This window comes from Pectinophora gossypiella, chromosome 10 (genome assembly GCF_024362695.1).
Source record: "Pectinophora gossypiella chromosome 10, ilPecGoss1.1, whole genome shotgun sequence".
In the NCBI taxonomy this organism is placed as follows: domain Eukaryota; kingdom Metazoa; phylum Arthropoda; class Insecta; order Lepidoptera; family Gelechiidae; genus Pectinophora; species Pectinophora gossypiella.
Genome location: NC_065413.1, coordinates 6,544,579 through 6,564,972, shown reverse-complemented (window position 1 = coordinate 6,564,972; position 20,394 = coordinate 6,544,579). Strand labels below are relative to the sequence as shown.

General features: G+C 37.1%; 1 protein-coding gene and 2 long non-coding RNA genes across 3 annotated transcripts; all 3 read right to left on the bottom strand.

The window, feature by feature from the left end:
* Window positions 1-1,207: 1,207 nt before the first annotated feature.
* Window positions 1,208-9,490, bottom strand: LOC126370344 (uncharacterized). The gene is made up of 3 exons (XR_007566861.1): window positions 7,632-9,490; window positions 7,408-7,538; window positions 1,208-1,397 (listed from the first exon to the last, which is right to left on the bottom strand). It is a non-coding gene; the product is annotated as an uncharacterized LOC126370344 (long non-coding RNA).
* Window positions 9,491-13,334: 3,844 nt separating this feature from the next.
* Window positions 13,335-14,366, bottom strand: LOC126370340 (uncharacterized). Its single transcript, XR_007566848.1, has 2 exons — window positions 14,047-14,366; window positions 13,335-13,836 (listed from the first exon to the last, which is right to left on the bottom strand). It is a non-coding gene; the product is annotated as an uncharacterized LOC126370340 (long non-coding RNA).
* A 3,995-nt stretch (window positions 14,367-18,361) lies between these two features.
* Window positions 18,362-19,465, bottom strand: LOC126370380 (uncharacterized). Its single transcript, XM_050015218.1, has one exon. It carries the CDS (start codon window positions 19,463-19,465, stop codon window positions 18,362-18,364), a length of 1,104 nt encoding a protein of 367 aa, XP_049871175.1.
* Between the last annotated feature and the right edge of the window lie 929 nt (window positions 19,466-20,394).

Genomic DNA, 20,394 nt, shown 5'->3' with positions numbered 1-20,394 from the left:
AAAGTTTATAGGTATCATATTATTATGTTATGTATAATAGAAAATAATTGTAAATGTAAGCAAAATACACTTGATCCCACTCTGGGTAGATACCTTACTTGTTGGTTTATTCCTTTAGATTATTTCAAAATACTTTATGATGTGAACCAAACAAAATCACCAGTTAGCAGTAACAAAAGGTGGGCTAAAAAACTTCTTTTACAAGCTCTTTACTGCTTTATCTCAGTTTCCACGAATATCATGGCATGCTAAATGTACTGGGAATGTGACGGAACCCACATTTTTTGTTTACATCCTTCTGATCATTATATTTGTTTCTGTCCAACCCATTAGGAAATGTAAGCATGAATTGATGTATGTATGTATTCTAAATAATCCTTTTTTATTTCAGGTGATAAATCTTTGACTTTGACGTTTGCAAGTAGTCCTAATAGCCACTGCATCCTGAATTGTAATTATGAGCCACCAATAACAAAAAAGATGTCTGTGACATGGATCCCTAATATTCTCTCAGGTATGTAAGTACATTAAATATGAATGCAAATCTGTCTACCTATGAGTTATATATATAACAGCCTCCTTGGTCTAATGGTTCTCTAACCATAGCTCACAATCTGGAGATCCGGGTCTGATACCCAATGGGGACATAGTCAAAATCACTTTGAGGCTGTCAAGGTCCTTTGTATGGATAGGAAATTGCAGGCTTGAATCATCCAATTGTCTAAAGAAGTCAGATGATTCTGTGCTTCAGAAGGCACGTCAAGCAGTTATTCCCGGGCTATTTAGGCCAAACACCGTCACTAATCTGCAGTCGAGCAGCATATAGTATGCTTCGTACCCCCTCCAGTTGATTTAAGGGATGCCTATGCCCAGCAGTGGGACATAATAAATAGGCTATTTATGTTTGTTTCTTATTAGAATAATTATCTAAGCATTATACTTGTTTTAGATGGTGACGAATAAAAAAAGAAGAACCCAGGAGTATACAAAATACATACATACCTACCATTGTGGTGCTGTACATACATACATAGTCACACCACCATACCAGGATGGCCTGAGCCAAGCACTACCAAGAAGACCGACTGCAGCCTCTTGTGATGGACATAATGACCAGAGTGGTGACAGATAAGCAACCCATCACAAATATAAATATTTCTTTTTTCTGTGCAAGTTTTGATGTTATAAATAAAATACAATCAAAAAGTATTTGTAAAAAGTATGTTTTATTACTAGTTTAGTAGGGAACAGAAATAAAATAAATAAACAAATTTATTTTGTGTTTCTTCTACATCTGTGAGGTTTATTTGGGAACATTCACCAGTTTTTTCAGTTAAGGCCCTTGTTATCCTCCCATTGTTATGTAATCTGCTCGTTGTCACTCACAACTCCCAAATCTGAAGAGAAAACAAATATTAAAAATGCTGTATACACTTCCATCTCTCTAAACTTTAATAAATCAAGACAACATGCAGTCAGTTTTTTAAGATAGATACCAGTCCGTTACCTACATACATACATAAACAGCCTATATACATCCCACTGCTGGGCACAGGCCTCCCCTCAATCAACCAGAGGGGGTATGGAGCATACTCCACCATGCTGCTCCAAAAAAGAAAAACACCGTAAAAACACCTCCACCAACCCGCATTGGAGTCCATTACCTAGCCCATTATAATACTGAAGAAGATCCCTTCCTTAGTTACTATTCTTCTTCTATCATGTGAGTTATGAGATGGATTACCAACCTCATCAACCCTGGTGTCTGGGTTATTATTGAGCCGCCAAGGGTCCGCCTAGTAAGTAGTAACCAAGACCAACAGCTTAACATGCCTTCTGAAGCACTGATCATCTTACATTTGGACAATCAGGTGTTCAGCCTGTAATGTCCTAGCAAAACAAGGAATACAAAGCAAATTTTTCTCCACCAGGATTCGAACCCGGGACCTCTGGATTGTGAGCACAACGCAGTGTTCGGAAAACCCATTTAAAAAGTTAACCGATATAAAAGGTTAACAGATTCAATCGGTATCCTTTTATTACGGTAACACGTTAATCTGTTAACCTATTGAAACCTGTTAACACATATCAAGGGTTAACCTCGGTTTTATAGGTTATTACTAACGAAGAGTAAAATATTAAAACAAACTCATCTGGAAAGAGAAAGATGGGTATAAACGGGAAACAAGCGTTTTTGAAGAATCGGTTATATTCGACAAAATTGAATGGAATCGTTAAAAATCGGCTAAAATCGTCTGGATTCGAGTAAAATTTACAAAATTGATTGGAATCGATAAGGATGGCTAGATTCCACTTCACTCGACTGGATTCCAGGTTATTCACCTACCTTAATGACACATCGGAGTTGGCAAAGTGGAGTTGGTAATGCGGAGTATAGTATCCCTCAACGCAACTTTTTCTTCTGGGGGACTTCAACGCCTACCATCAAGAGTGTTTGTACCCGTTCCAGAAGACCGACCATGCTGACAAAGGCTGACAAAGAGGTGCAGGCTTTTGCCTTGTCACTAAGTTTCTCACAGCTGGTAAATTGCGCTGCAAGGGTACCTGACGTTGCCAACCATACCACCAACTGCTTGGACCTTCTGCCGACAACTGATCCGGACCGATATCAAGTATCAGTGACTTTCCTTTAGGAACTTCCGGCCATTGTTTGGTGAGATCTCTATCTGTCTATCCCCCATTTGATCTTAACCGCAGAGAATCCAGGCGAATATGACGATACAAGTTAGCAGACTGGGATGAGATGCGGCACTTCTTCGCGTCCTATCCTTGGAGTGAGGTATGCTTTTCTTCAGAAGACCCGACGAGCTGCGCAGACCCGCATACCGGGTGTGGGCTGAAGAATATACCTGCAAAGCTCCTAACTCTGAAGAAAACTCCGAATAACGCCGCCAAGTCTTGCAAGAGGACAATACGCGGAGCTCGTTTCGACCATATAAGTAGGCCAAATCGGTGCGAAACTGGCTAAGTACCCAACTGGTATTTATCTAGCTAATTTCTGCCGTCTGTTGTTGCCGCCATTGCTGAAACCTGATGGATCGCTGACCTATACCGCGCACGAGAAGGCAAATTTATTTATCTCCTCACCTGCGACTCTCGTCTAGATGCTGAGAACAATATTCCACCTAGTGTACCTCCGTGTGATCTGGCAATGGCAATACTGGTCTGAAAAAAATTTGAATGCCATCGAAACTACAAGAAGAAGAAGAATGGCAGAGATCTGTATCCGGCAACATGAGGTCCTAAAAATGCTTCACATTCTAGACGTGAATGAGTTCCGTGGTCCACATGGTATTCCAGCAATCGTACAGCAGAACTGTGCACTTGAGTCGTCTCCAGTACTGACACGGCTCTACCGGCTCTCTTTGGGTTCAGGACTAGTCCCGAACCCATGTAAGCTTGCCTATGTGCAGCCTGTGTCCAAAAAAGGTAGTCGTGCCGTGCCGACCCTGCTAACTACCGCCCCATCTCAGCGAACTTGAACAATTCCCTTCTACTCGATCGACTACTTAGTGACCGCCAATTTGGTTTCCGCCGTAATAGGTCAACTGGCGATCTTCTTGTGTACGCTACACACTTGCGAGGCTCTTGCCGTGTCCTTTGATATCACAAAGGTTTTTGATAGGGTTTGGGAGAGTCTTATTGGAAATATAGCCATAGGCTTATTGGAAAGCTTCCGGCATATGGGATCCCTTCTAGCCTGTGTAATTAGATATCTGACTTCCGGAGGAATAGACGGATTCGGGAAGTCGTCAATGGGTGCTCGTCTGATTTACATGGTATTAGTGCCGGAGTCCCTCAGGGATCTGTTCTCTCTCCCACTATCTTCCTGCTCCATATCAATTATCTGCTGATTTATGTCCTATGGGTATGCAGACGATAGCACAGTGACGGAGAACAAGCACCAGGGATGTCAGCGTTATCAGAACTTGTTATCTGAATCTTATGAATCGTGTGAATTTGACCCTTAAGTCCGTCTCAGAACGGGGTGACAACAACTTCAGCGCTTCCAAAACCCAGGCATGTCTGTTCACCGCGAAACGAATCTGGCTCCAATGTTCCGGAGTTTACCCATTAGTGATGTAACGAATATTAGCATTCGCGAATATTTTTTGCAGATATTCGTATACGCATTCGCGAATGTCTAAAAATTTACATTCGTTACACCATCACTAATATCCACGTCAATTACCAACTATCTCGAGCACCGAGTCGATGACAAAATTGCAGCCAAAAATCAGACATCCTTTCTAAAGTCAGATGATACTTCCCCTCAGAGTAGTTGCTCGATCTATACAAAGCACAGGTTCGTTGTTGTATGGAGTACTGCTGTCACCTTTGGCAAGGCTCTGCCAGCTCTCGGTTGGCCGCTCTCGACTTGGTGGAGCGTTGAGCATTAAAGCTCGTAGACAATGAGTCGTTAGTGGTAGATGGACAAGTTGTTCAACAGTGCGACGAGTACAAATATCTGGGGACAATAATCTGCAGTTCCGGAAATTTGGAGAGCAACATACAGCACCGTATATCAGTAGCCTGGCTCAGGTGGCGTGAAGTTACTGGCGTTACCTGTGATAGCCGAATGCCTGTAAAGCTGAAGGGGCTTATCTATAAGTCAGTAATAAGACCTGTCTTAACCTATGGAAGCGAGACGTGGGCCGTAACGAAAAAACATGTCCAGTCCATCCAAGTTGCAGAGATGAAGATGTTACGTTGGATGTGCGGCGTAACGAGGCTCGACAAGATCCGCAACGAGTATGTGCGCGGTAGCCTCGGTGTACGTGACGTGGCTGACAAACTGCAGGAAAACCGGCTGCGTTGGTATGGGCATGTTAAAAGAAGACCGCCTGAGTACATTGGCAACGTGGCACTCAACTTCAATATTACTGGTCAGCGACGTAGAGGAAGACCTAAGCTGAAATGGTTGAGTGTCGTGGAGAAAGACATGGAGAGTTGCGGGTTATCCGAAGATGATGTCCAGGATAGGGCAAAGTGGAGGAAGAACAGTAGGAAAGCGGACCCCGGCGCAAGACGGCGGGATTCACGCTAGGAAGAAGAAGAAGAAGACAATGAGTCGTTAGTGAAGACTCGACTCCAAAGTCTAAAACACAGACGAAGGGTAGCGGTTTTTTATAGGATACACTTCGGTGTGCGGTTCAGTGTGTGCAGGAACTTCATGAGTTAATTCCACCCACACTATTCCATCTTCGAACAACTAGTCGTCGGCAGACATTTCATGTTGTGGATATACCACCAATCCGCACTAAACGTTTTGCCTCTTCCTTTTTGATGCGAATAGCAAAGGACTGGAACAGTCGTCTGCATTTCCAACTCGTTATAATTTGGCATTCTTCAAGGCTAGGGTGAATAGGCATTTGCTAGGTAAGCGTGATTCACCCTAGACTACATCGTCCCATACCACCAGGTGAGACTGACGCGGTTTTCAAACGCGGTCAAACGTGAGCCTATATTATTAATAAAAAACTGTCGATTTTAGTCGTTTCTAGGCGATTTTGTGGAATCCAGTCTAGTGGAGTGGATTCAAGTCATTTGTGTCAGTTTAAGTCCATTCAAGCTGATTGTGACGATTCTAGGTGCTTGTCAAATCCAGTCCATTTTAATCGATTCTAGTCGAATCCAGTCGATTCCTCGACTAAAAAATAGACTCGATTTAAGTCTTTAAATTAATATACGCATCATACAAAACCGTAACGTACCATACGCCTAAACCATGCGATACGGACTTCATCCTATGGCTACATATTAAGATGCATCCCAATTCCATCTCAGATCAGAGTAATATTCAAGATCACTCAAACAAGTGAGTTAGAGAGCGTTATTATATTGTCTAGATTCCATGACGACTACCTTCCGACTTCATACTAGTAACCACGTCTTGCGTCATTTTAAAATGGAGTTCCTATAACCACCTGGTTACCATCAGATCTTGAATACTAACCAGAGCTAGAATGCTCGTCAAGGCAAATTATTTTAACATCGAGTTTCTAAGTTGACAATACAAATGACCACCTGGTCATCATCACACCCTGAGTATCAACGAGCAACAACCACCTAGAGTCAGAGTTCTCATCAACACAAATCAAACAAACCCAAACTTGGAGGTCTTGCGTCATTTAAATTTCGAGTTCCTACCTTTTGGTTATCATCCAATCCTAAATACCAACCACCAATAAAGTTCTCATCAAGACAATTCAAACAAGCCCAAACTCGAAGGTTACGCGTTATTTTAATATCGATTTCCTAACTTATGACCACCTGGTCATCATCAGACGCTGAATACCAACCACCAAAGCGAAGTATAGCTAGAAGGCTCATCAAGACAAATCAAACAAGCCCAAACTCGGAGGTCTAGCGTTATTTTAATATCGAGCTCCTATCCTTATAACCACCTGGTTATCATCACACCCTGAGTATCAACCACCAACAACCACCTAGGGTCAGAGTGTTCATCAAGACAAGTCAAACAAACTCAAACTCGGCGATCTTGCGTAATTTTTTTGTGGAGTATATATAAAAATATAATATAACCTGGTCATCATCAGACCCTGGATCCTTCCGTCATGTCTACAAATCTTCTCGTAATTATCACCTATCAAACAAAAAAAAAAGTAACCAAATCGGATCATGCGTTCTGCAACTACGTTACGACCTTTCCGCGTAGCGTCGCTGGTTAAAAGTAAACGTCGAAATAGTAAAAAACAAAGCGCGTGGAACGATTAAACGACGCCGCCAAGTGCCTGCAGGTTGCTTGGCGCAGCGTTGCCAGCTTTCTTTTCGCACGACGGAATGGCAACATGCAAAAATAACCGTTTGTAAAGCGGTTAACCTATCATTCCTGTTAACCTTTAATTTCTGTTAACAGTGTTCGCATTAACCCCCTTGATAAAGAATACCGAAATGTTTCGGTATACGCCTGTACTGTTAACACATATTTATTTCGGTTAATAACCGAATTATTTCTGTTATTAACCCTAACCGGAGGAACACTGGCACAACGTTCAACTACTAGACCACGGAGGCCGTTATGTGTTTAGTTACTATGACTGGCATGATAAACGGTTTCATACATAACAGGCAAATTCACAAAGAGAGTCTTGACTCCGTTACTAATTACTTAAGTACCTACATAGGCATTTCATTAGATAAGTAAGCTACGTCAAGGGCCTTTAGTCTGGGACACCCGAATAGTCACAGCAGCAGGTTGATGAGGTTGGTCATTGATCTTACAAACCACATTAGAGAAAAAAACAGGATTAGCCGTTCCTCATATCTGGCCGTTCTAGGCCTGAGCCTAATCAGCCGTAAAGGAAATCCACTTACAACGAGCAACACTCACTTAAATATATTTTTAACTAGGAATATGCTTACATGTTGCCATTGCTCCAAGATGCATCAAAATTCTTCCATACTATTGTTTTACAAACATTAAAAGAGTTCATCCTCTTATTGATTTTCTTTATAATTATGTCATCCCACTTAAGGTTTCTGTCAAGTATTGCCTGAAAATTAGTAAAAAATCTGATTAATACAAGTAACTCAGATTAATATGATGTCTACAAGTTCTTCTATGACATATTTTTTCGATCACTCACCTCTTCATCACTAAATTTGTAGTGCAACTGCTCAGGAGGAAATCTAATACAATCACTCCTGTCTTCAAAACTTCGTGCTCACCTCATGCCGGACTTTCTCTACTTGGTAATTTAAGGCTTTTTACGTGTACGAATGAGTCCATATTAAAAGAGCTCAAGATCACGACGCGGCTCTCCTCAATATGCCGGAATCGTGCCCTAAGCTTCTTCGGACATATTATGCGGTCTCCGAAGCACAGTCTGGAGAAGCAGATCATCTTTGGGCAAATAGATGGCAAACGTGCGCGAGGAAGGGCGCCTACGAGGTGATCTGACATCGTGAAGAAGACGATGGGCGGCAGCATACAGAGGGCGGTGCACGCAGCATATAGCCGTACCAAGTGGAAAACCATAACCTGTGGTCGCGATCCTCACTTCTACATATATCTTAATATATAGGATAGTTGTCTATCGATCGGCAACACTAATCGAAATTCTCGCAACCAAGGACCAAGTATTTCAATGATTCTAATACTTGGTCTTTGGTGCTGGTTTTCCCTTCGGGGGTTGGAAGGTCAGACAGGCGGTACCTTTTTTTTAAATTAGAACTGTTAAATTTCAAGTTAGGGATATTAATTTAATATTATTATTTTGATAAATCATCTACCCAACGGATAGGCCTATCGATAACACGTTTTTGGCGATACTATTGATAAGCAACGATAGCATCGATACTAAAAAAAAACTGTTAAATGAGTGGATGGGATTTTTTTTACAATACTATCGGAATTAAGGACCCTATCGATCGTACAAAACTATCGATAGTTCGATCGAAAACTATCGATAGGGCACTATCGCGGCAACACTACTATACACCATATTATTAAATTATTATGCGAGTAGAATAAAAGGAAAATTCTGTACCGTCGGCAAAGACCTTGTATAGAATATACAAGGTCTTTGACCGTCGGTGAAAAGTAATACAAGTCCAAAATTCAAGTTTTGAGAAAATCGAGTTTAAAGTTAAAAACATTCTAGCTCGCGACTTATAAGGAATAATGGAACAGAAGTTAGATGTGTCGATAGGTGATGATGGAAGGTTTCTTTTCTAATATTTAGAACCTAAACAGAAATGGTAGAGGATCAAAATAAATTACATGTATCAGTTGACACCAACTTTTATACTGTGTAAATTGATACAAGTCTAGTTATACCTTTTTACACACATAACTATACAAAAGTCATCGTTGATATATCATATTTCAATTAATAATTTTACAGTCTTATTCTACAAAAAACAAAATGTCTTGGAAGAAAGTTTATTTCATAAAGTTGTAGAAAGGCAAAATTCTATTTATTTTCTTTAAAAAGTAAAGAAACGTAACTTATATCAATTGACACAAACGATAAAGTATAACGAATTTGTGTCAAGTGGTTTAACATGACTTATTTTTTCGGTTTTATTGTGTAAAATGATACATGTTTTTACGAATTTCTAGTAATAAATACATATAAAGATGGTACACGTATATATAGTGTAAGGTGGCGATAATAAGATATTTTTGTTATGAAAACTCTCAAAACTCATAAATAACCAGTCAAAACCACCACTGCTTCTCACTACAAACACATTTTGTCCACTACACTACGCCCCTAATCAAAACCACTTTTGGTTCATTTTTGCAGTCAAAATCTTACAAATTCAATTATGATAATATTTCCACTCCTAACAAATGAAGGTAAGAGGAATCATATTAAGACTGGTCATTAGGAATGTTTCGGGCTAGCCTGGCAGTATGGCCTGAAGATAAAGGTGATGTACCTACGTACTTTTAAACCAAAATCACACAAACCGGTAAGTGTTACTTCTTTCCTGCTGAAACTATTTATCACAACTCATTCCACAATCAAAATCCCCTAAGGTAAAGTAACATTCTATATTTCGAATTATCAAAATTCCCGGTCTAATGGGAGCCCGCAACATTGACAAAACGATAAACGGAGTCGAATCAATGGCGACGATAAGAATAGGTAGTGAAAATGAAGATCATTGGTTCACCTCCAAACCTATAGGTTACACAGGGCTATCCTCAGGGTAGGTTAGGGTAGGGGTCTGTTATGGTTAAGCTAAATGAGCTCGTTTCCGCAAAACTCTACACGTAAGCACACGTGGGGGACTTTCCGCGTATCCTCGCATATGGACCACTATTGTGTAGTGGGCAAACTTTCCACTATATCATCATCATCCTCCTGCCCTTATCTCACTCTAGGTGGGGTCGACACAACATGTATGGGCAAATGTCTCATCTTCTATCGTGTGGATTGTGAGGTGAATTACCAACCCCATCAACCCTGGTGTCAGGGTTATAACTGAGCCGCCATAGGCCCCTGACTTGACTCAATGAATACTCGAATGTCTCATAATATGTAATGTTATTTTAATGGGCTCAGTTTTCCGCATAAACGCAAGTGGTCCATTATGCGTGCTTTTATTGACTATGTTAACCTACTAACTCCTTTCAGAAGCTCAAATACCTCCTGGGATTTTTACAAACTTTGTGACCTGGTTTAATTAAGGGGTTGTGCCCGTGGTGTTGCCAATTATTTATTCTAATCTAATCTATCCTACAAGATCCCACTGCTGTGCGAAGGCCTCCCCTTCCTCTTTCCATTTTTCACAGTCCTGTGCATAATTCTCTCTTATGTAATCAAAATACAGAAAAAAATATTACTGGTGGTGCTCAAGAGTTCAGAGTAGTTATTCCGTTTATAAAAATGAGGTAGCTCGACAAATTTACACCATTCAACGTGTTTGAGAAACTGGTAATCTTCTCTTGAGAAGATGTGGCAGATCCCGATGCTGCCGATGCCGAGCTGGATCCCAGTAGGACCTTAAACCCAAAAGTATGTACGATCATCTACGGCTGTGTAGGTTCAAAAATACCACTACCGGCGCTTGCATCAAAGATCTAACCAGCGTGTATTGAATGGCTTGCATATTAATTGGAGCTCGATAATATTTGGAGCCATTATTTCACGTCTACAACCTCCTTAGCAATGAAGGCAGCGTTCAATCAGCCACCGCTTAACCTGCATGTAATCAAGAAAACTATGTAAAACAGCTATGCTTCGAGCTAAGGGAAGGAGACTAACGACAGTTATGACAAATCTCAAATACCTCTTGACTAACCCTACCATGGTGATAACGACGCCATGATCAGGACCCACAACTTATTGAGGTACTGTAATTAAGTACTACAAGGTGGCTATAGCAGAAAGAGAAAAAACACGGTTTGGTCTGAAGTACTAACTTAACCTATACCCATTCGCAATGCGGATCAGATATGGTTTGCTGTGGCTCTAGACAAAATGTCTTCCCATAGACAGGTTTATGCGGAGGTCACCCTAGGATACACACTGGTGGCGCATGGAATCGAACTTGTATGTATCATTGTACACGACACGTTATTGATATCCAAGATCGTATTTTCTGAAATATTTTGATATATATTAATTTATATTACTTTTCACGAAAAAACAAATTTGGTGTTTGATGTTACAACTAAAATTATATCATTAAACACGGACCGTGAGAATTCAAGGATTGCGTGTATTTTAATATATGTTGAGTTGCATTTACTTACACCAAAATATTTAATGAAAATCTTCATTTCACTTTAATACAAGTTAAGATGAATTATGTTACACGTGTTATAACAGCATGAATCCTTCACAAACAGTACTTATATCACTGAACACAAAAATTATCACCGTATTTATAATAGCTACAGTTACGAGAATTAGACAGAAAGAAAGAGATTTTTTTGAACATGAAGTGTGTGCTAATAACTCAAAAGTGATACAACTCGAGTTGTATTACTTTTCACCGACGGTACAGAATTCTGATATCTTCTTCTATCGTACGATTGGGAGCCCCGGGTTCAAAACCCAAAAAAACACTTTGCGATCTCTAGTTTGGTTAGGACATTACAGGCTGATCACCTGATTGTCCGAAAGTAAGATGATCCGTGACTCGGAAAGCACGTTAAGCCGTTAGTCCTGGTTGGTTACTATTTACTGATGTAAGTGAGTAATTGTTACAGGAGCCATGTCAGGGTTTTTGGCGGCTCAATCGTAACCCTGACACCATTATTGATGAGGCTGGTAGGTATTTCACTTCACAAATCACACGATAAGAAGATTAAATAAAATGATAGGCAAATAAGTTAATTAGTCAAAAGTTTGTTTGATAGTTTTCGTTTCAACTGTTGGTTTTTTTTATTTTATTTTAATGATGTGATAAATTTGCAATGCAATGTTTAAATTTTCAAAAATGCTGTATAATTAATTAAATGTTCGCTTTTGAAAAAAACCCACACAGATGATTTAGATTAAATAGCAAATAGACAAATTATTATTGAACACTTAACATTATTTTTCATTCCTTAATATTATTATTTGATCATGTGGTCAATTTTAATTGTGTGTATATGTCATTTATTTCAAATAAATTCCTATATCAAGTCAAAACCTGTCTATTCTGTACTTATGTGCCATCCTATGCCAACTACTCGTAAATTTGTTTCCAATCCAATATTTGCAATACTTGGAAGTATGACTCCAAGTACCTAATAACACATAGTGAATTATATTCTCATTAGACTGTGCGATTATGCTCAAACACTAAAATAAACATATTTATTTATATATTGAAATATTATAATTATTGTTTTAGCATACGGAGCATATGGTGGTTTTTTTGTACCTTTTAATCAAACAATTTCGCATAGTATATCTAATATAAGTAATAGGCTTACACTACACATAAGTACTGTTTTACTTTGTTTAATTATGTTCTAACTAAATGTTATAATGTACATAGCTGTAAGTGATCTATAAATAAATAAATAAATAAAATAAAATAAGTATCTGTATTCTGTACTTCATGTGCCATTCTATCCCGACAGTTTTAAATCACCATGTCCAAACCATATCCTCACCGGCGTAACCTATTTCCAAATATCTATCCCAGGTTGTTTGTAGTTTGTACACTAAAAATAAATATAGTAAATAACTTCCTATATTATGTTGAATATTAAATATCTTTATTTTTGTACTTCATGTGCCGTCCCATGAAACTAGCAGTAGCACAGTATTAATCTGCTTAATCTGTTCTGCTATGCTCTCGAAGAGGTATAAATTATACATAACTATAAGCTTGTACTAGTTACTATTATTTTTCTTTTAAATAGATTTATATTCACCAAATTAGGAGTGCTAATTATGTTAGCTATTAGTTTTTATATTATATATTTGTTATTTATTTTATATTTGTTACTGTGGTGTCCCTTTATAATAAACGTTTCTTTCTTTCTTTCTAATTTAGGGAGAGGGCATAGCGACAATAATATTACTTTAAAAAGGTGTGGCTAACCATAATTGATAGTAATAATTGAATGCTAAACTTTCCACTGAGGTGAGCGGAGACAATGGAATTCCACTTTCTATTATGATACATTTGTTTAACTTTCTCAAACATATATGATCACTGATTTAGATGGTTTGATGTACTTGCCTACTTACTTTTGGCATTTGTTTAAAAACTCTGTTGATATTCATTCATTCTTTTGATATTTTTAAACTATTATAATATATTGCAGCATACTTTTCTCAATTCTTGTCACTACCCAAAAATTATTACTGGGAGAGTAGTTAAAAAAGATGTTTGAGATTAAAGATTAATTTATTCAACATAATCGAACCACAAAAAAAAAAAGTTTTCATCTCGAGCTCCTCTGTGCTTCGGAAGGCATGTTAAGCCATTGGTCCCGGCTGCATTAGCAGTTGATAATAACCATCAATCTGCACTGGGCCCGCGTGATGGTTTATTGCCCGATCTCCCTATCACTCTGTAGGGAAGGCCCGTGCTCCAGCAGTGGGAACGTTAATGGGCTGATGATGATGATGAATCGAAAATAATTATAAAATTCCACTTCCAATTATAAAAACCAACGTCTCATTTCCACTAGTACATTATTTATTAATTCTAGGTGAAGACACTGTTCATGTATTACTTTAGTTGGCGTCACAGATTCTACTCTCACACTTATGTTATTTTCGTTAATTCTTTTTATTTATTTCTTTAGTACGTATGATGTAGAGCAGCATAACCTCAACATTTGCATGATGATGAATCCTGTGTGATATTCCTTCTTGATCGTCAGAACTGAAAAGAGATTGTTAATTTGAATAACATTATCTGCATCACATATTTGAAATGTCGTTATCAAGTTAAGTAACTGTCTTTTTAAATAGCCAACATGGTTCAGTAGTTTCTTCTATTTACTAAAAAGGGTTAGTATAGTACCTATATGAGCTAATTTTGAAGATGTCACTTATCTTGTAACATTATATTATAATAATACTCATTACATACCTAAATGCTCTCAACTCATTTCGTATTCAACAAAATAATCTCAAAGTAATAGTAGTGGATATATAAATAAATTCCTCTTTATGTTACAAGTTTAGATTGTCTCAACATCTCTTGACCGTTTACTTTGTGAGGAATTTATCAGTTTTGGGCTTTTTATTCAATAAAATTAAGTTAATTATTGTATTTTATTATAGATGCGACAGAATTTGGGTTGAAGTTATTGTTATTTGTTTTGGTTTTCCCCAAAGGGTAAGGCAAAGGGAACTATGCCCATACAGCCATGTCTTACGTATTTTTTTTCTTGATGATTAATGTAAAGATGAAAGGTGATAATGATGAAACCTAAGCCCCCACCCTCGGAGTAGACTCCTACTCCGAACCCCAAACGAATTAACTCAAAAGTCCGCATAAACTAATTAAAGAAACAAAAAAAAAGTCCGAATTAAAGAAACGAATTAATAAGTAATGAAGCGGCTTGTTGGAACGAAGCGAAAATAGGTAGGTACACTTCGTTTATTAAATATTCAGATATAATAAAACTATCGCCAATGTTTTCCGACTAACTTAATGCGACCATTAAACACCATTTCGTATTAATTATTTAGATTATTCAATGAAGAAAGCAGCCGTACCGTTTCCGTTCCCGCCAAAAAGCCATATAATGTGGTCGGTTTCAACAAATAAAGCTGAGGGCACTATTGGGCCTATATTTTGTCCTTGTCTAACATTATGATAATAAAAAATTGCCTAATGTAGCTACACGGTTAACTAATTAAAACGACGCATAGCAATGGAGTTTTGTGTCTATGATACTGACCCCTGATTGGCTGATAGAATAGGTGGCCGCCATCTTGGCTTCCAATTATTTGGATGTACATTACACGGATGGGCAATCCGTGTACGGACTGATAATTCGCAGCCAATATTTCCCGACCATGGATTGTACACGCACGTATTCCGTGTACATTGTTATGTACACGGATTATCAGGTCGTACATTACGTGGATGTACATTAACCGGACTCATTGACATTTGAGTCGTTTGAAAAATTTGAAATTGCTCTAGCCAAAGTATCGGCATTTTCATTTCCAGCTACACCAATGTGAGAAGGAATCCACATTAAAGTTATATTGATGTCGCTCTGAGTGCTCAATTTATAATATAATTGTTTAATATCATGCAAAACGTAGTTGGAATTTGAGTTAAATTTGCAATTTTGAAGAGCACGCAGACTACTCATACTGTCTGTTAAGATAAGCCAAAGTTTGGATTCACGAATATTATGTTCAATAAATTGAAGTGCAGCAAAAATAGCTAGGCATTCTGCAGTAAATATGCTCATCTGTTCTGGAAGCTTAACACCTTGGCTATATTTTCGACTAGGTATGTATATGGCCATAGAAGTACTATTATCAGTTTTAGACCCATCTGTGTATATCTGCTTGTGTGAAGGAAATTTACTTATCTGCTCGTACACCTCTTCTTTGCATTTTAAGTGAGTATCAATAAGGATGTTAATATTGTAAAAATTGCTCTCATACTGTCCAGTATAACAGATCCAACTATTATTATTTTGATATATTGTATGCTGTTGCCTGTATTCAATCATGTTAGAGAAGTCATGAAACACATACGGTACTTTAGAGAGATTAGATGGACAATGCAATCTATGATAAAAATCAATTTTTTTAAATAAAGGATGAGAAGGCATTGAAGATAATTTTATCATGAACTTGAACTTTAAAAACTTAAACCTGAGTGATAGAGGTGGAATGTTGCATTCTATTTGCAAGGAATTAATTGGAGTGGTTCTCATTGCTCCTGTAATACATCGCAGATTATGATTTTGTAAAACATCTAACTTATGTACCAATTTAGGATCAGAAGCAAAACTCAAAAAACCATATTCAAAGTGACTTCTCACTATTGATTTATACAGCATTAACAAGATTTTTGGATCAATACTTGATAAAGACTTCAAGATGTTATAGCCTTGAAATGCTCTACCCAACACAGATTCAACATACCTATTCCAGGAAAGATTTTTAGTAAAGATTATTCCTAAAAATTTAACTTCATTTTCAATTGGCAGACTAACATTATTGTATATAACGTCAACATCAGAATCACACTCACCAAAAACCACAACTTTTGATTTTTCGGGGCTTATATCAAGATTTAAGTAACCAAAATATTTTTTTAGTTTATCAAGAGCAGAGTTAATAACAGATGATACATGCTGGATATCAGACCCAGCAAAATATATAACTAAATCATCAGCAAATTGCAAGTTGCTCACTTGTATTCCTAATATGCTATTCAGTTTATGTATGTACAATATATACAACAGAGGTGATAGGATACCACCCTGACACACACCTTTATAAGAAAAACGTGGACCTATTAATTTATTATTAGACTTCACATATACTTCACGACCATGCAAAAAATTAAAAACCCAACTTACAATTTTTTCAGGTATACCGAGAGAAAAGAGTTCACAAGAAAGAATATGATGATTAACATTATTGAAAGCACCAATGATATCAAAGAAAACACCAATCAGAATATCACCTTTTTTAAGTGAGTCAAAAATATCAAGCTGAAGATGAGCTATACTCTCTCTACAAGATTTGCCCCTACGAAAGCCAAACTGATTTGAAGGTAAAATGTTATTTTTTTCAATATGAAATTCGAGCCTCTGCTTTATTAATTGTTCAAAAATTTTTCCTAAACAGGAAGTTAAAGCAATTGGTCTATAAGAATTAGCCTTAGTTTTATCTTTATTTGGTTTTAATACAGGAATCAAACAATCTTTTTTCCAATCCAAAGGTATAACTGAACTAGACCAAAGTAAATTATATATTTGTAGAATTATTCCCTTAGATTTATCTGTTGTGTTTTTTAACATCTTATATGGAATACCATCAAGGCCATAAGCTGTATCGCGTCGTGAAAGAACTGCAGTTTTAAACTCTTGTAAACTAAAGGGTTTCACTAGATATTGACTGTTACATTCATTGTAAATAGGGTCATATTTTAAAGGGGCCTCAACAGTATCAGGAGTATATTTTCTCAAAAAGTCATGTAACCAATCAGTGTAGACATTTTTATATGGAGCAGAACAACCTTTAAATTTTTTAACAAATCTCCATATTCTAGATATGGGAGTACAACGATTGAATGTCTCACACAAAGAAAGCCAGCTTGAGTTTTTTTCTTTTTTTAAAACAAGTTTTTTAATTGCTTGCAACTTTTTAAAATTAAGGAAACTTTCCTCTGACAGACTATTTTTAAATTCTATATATGCGGCCTTAGAATCCTCCACAGCTTTGGTACAATTACTGTTCCACCAAGGCAGTGGAACATATTTCCTACGAGATCTGGATTGAGGAGTTTTGTATGTAAAAACTGATTGTGTAGACTTCCTACTAGCTGTGACAGAATGATGCAATGCAAGATCCAACAATAGTAACAAATCTGAGTAACATTTTAAAGGATCTGAATCATCATAGTAAAAATTCTGCAACAAAATCTCTAAATTATGACTGTACTTTACCCAATCTACTAGACGAAAATCAAAATGAGTGGGAGATGTAAGATAATGTATATCAGAATAACTGTTATCACTAAATTCAATCTTTGTTATTACAGGTAAATGATAACTGCCAAGCGGATCATTGTGAACTGACCACTCACAATTAAGTGCCAGTGATGAAGAAACCATTACAAGATCAAGAGCATTCCTCTGCCAACTGCTTGAGCCAACTGTAGTCAATTCGCCATCATTTAATAAAACTAAATCATTGTCACTAATGCTTTCAAGAATGTCACGACCACGTGCATTAATGGCACTACAACCCCATGCTGTGTGCAGTGCGTTAAAATCACCAGCAATCAGCATGGGACCAGGTATATTACTGATTAAATTATCAAACTTTACTTTAGAAAATAAAGGATTACTGCCAGGACTATATATAGAAACAAAAGAAATTTCCTTATTGCCATATTTCAATCGTACAGCTATATTTTGTAAAGAATCGTCAAAAGAAGTGTTTATTTTGTCAAACTGTAAACTATTATGAATTAAAATGGCTACGCCATTGTGACGACTACCAGAATCTAATCTTACAATGTTATATCCTTTAATATTAAAATTAATATGAGGTTTTAACCAAGTTTCACAAATCAGAGCTAAATCGATTTCTTTCTCTTTCAAAAAATGAACTAGTAAATTTTTATGAGCAGTCAAACTCTGAGCATTCCAACTAATTATGTTTAAATAATCCATAATAAAAAGAAAAGAAAGAATAAACTATTGAGATTTCTTGTTTCTCTTTATAGTATCCAAGAGTGTGTCCTTAATACTCTGTGAGCAAATTGATGCCTCACTATTTTTGTGCATAGCAACCAGCTTCACCACTGATTCCACAACCATGTTTAGTATTTGATCTGAGTTAAGTAAAGATGCTAGGAGGTCAGTTGGATGTTGCTTCAACGGAGGGAAGGACTTCTGGTTAATTATAGAGGCATACGATCTGGTCTCCACTTTCTGTTTGTTTAATTCTATTTGTTCTTTTTTGACTGGACATTGAGATGATATAGCTATATGATTTCCTTTGCAGTGACAACAAGAAGCATCCTTGGGTAGCTTGGTGCAAACTTTAAAATTATGAGACTCACCGCAGATGGAGCAGCGTTCAGCATTTTTACAAAACTTTGCGATATGTCCATACCGCAAACACTTCAAGCATTGTTTAACTGGTGGAATATACGGACGAAGCTCGAACCGCCAGCTGTTGAGGTCAACACTTTCGGGTAAATTTGGGCATGAAAAAGTTATGGATACAGTCTTTGTTGGCTCTAAATTGAACTCTCCAAAATCGTTTTTGACACGCCTCATAAATCTTCGAATAGTGACAATGTTTTTGGTTGATGTCAATGCAGAATATATTTGTTCATTAGAGAGGTCTGTAGGCACGTGAGTTATTACACCAGTGACCTCACTTGAGGATGCTGGTATCGACGCTTTCAGATTATGCGAATCCAAAAATTTTTTATTTGTTAGAGCAGCGTTCGCCAGGCCGGGCCGCTCAAATATGACTCCAATTTTAAATTTATTTATTCTTTGCAGCTGTTTCACTCCTTTATTGTATCTTTTCAGGGAATTTGCAAGGGACATCATATCTCGAGCACCCAGAGGTTGCTCAGGCTTCGTACTTTCCATGAAGACAACATATTCAAAGTTGCCGCCATCTTCTGGATAATATCGAACATAATCAGGAATCTTGAAGACTTCATACTTATCCTTTGGAGGTTCTACTTCAAATGACTTCATTGAATTATAGTCTGCCGAACTATCAGACCCGGCCTCCTCAGAATCAATTTTCTTTTTACGTTTTTTTGCGCCTTTCCCCATCTTCACTCAAACTTTTATATTTACACTATAGAATTAAGTTAATTGTAATCCTATTTTTATAAATATATACAGTATTATACAAATTTTCCGAAATATTATTTAAATGCAAATTTAAAACACGTCCGTATTTTCCCGCGCCTTTTTTTTTTCTCATGTCAGCTTCTTAGATAGCTGTCAAAAATAGAGATATCTATATTTAATGAGTCAAAATGAACGATTCAGTCCTAAACTAACAAATCACTGCTACCAAAAAAGAGCTCAACCCTAGTACGGTAGAAAGTCAATTCACGTATCAGTTTACGTTTGTGAGTATATCTACGAACACCGGAAGTGAAAATAATATCATTATTGGTGCTAATTCCTGTAAATACCATCTAATTTTATTTTAAGTTATATCTGTCATTTTCTTATCCGCCGAAAAGGAAAGGGACGGGTAATTGACAAGCATTAGTTATTGTTCTGAGACAAGCATAAAATTTATGGAACACACGTCAATTTTAAGCACAAATCTAAACCAACCGTCTAAAAATTTTACATCAGTCAATAACCCGACACATTCATTTACTCATTCTTCCTAAAATTAAGAGCTGTGAATCATCCGTCCCTTTCCTTTTCGACGGATATGAAAATGACGGATATAACTTAAAATAAAATTAGGCGGTGTTTGCAGGAATCGGGGCCATTGTTAACGAAAAAAATATCCCAGAATCTTTGGTGTTCTTGCAAATATCCAGATAGAACTTGCGTAATTTAACATTCATAAGTTCCAACTGGATTTGAAATTAATCAATATTTTGATGAAATTATTTAAGGATTATTCAGAACAAAAATTTACCACTTATGTTTAATTTTTTGTATGTTATTATACCACACTATAACATTTGTATTTTTACTTTTTACAATAACTACGTAATATTATTCTTTAATCT

What these genes read in the sequence shown, in the direction of transcription:
- LOC126370380 (XM_050015218.1), bottom strand. Translation starts at nt 19,465, where the DNA reads ATGGGGAAAGGCGCAAAAAAACGTAAAAAGAAAATTGATTCTGAGGAG.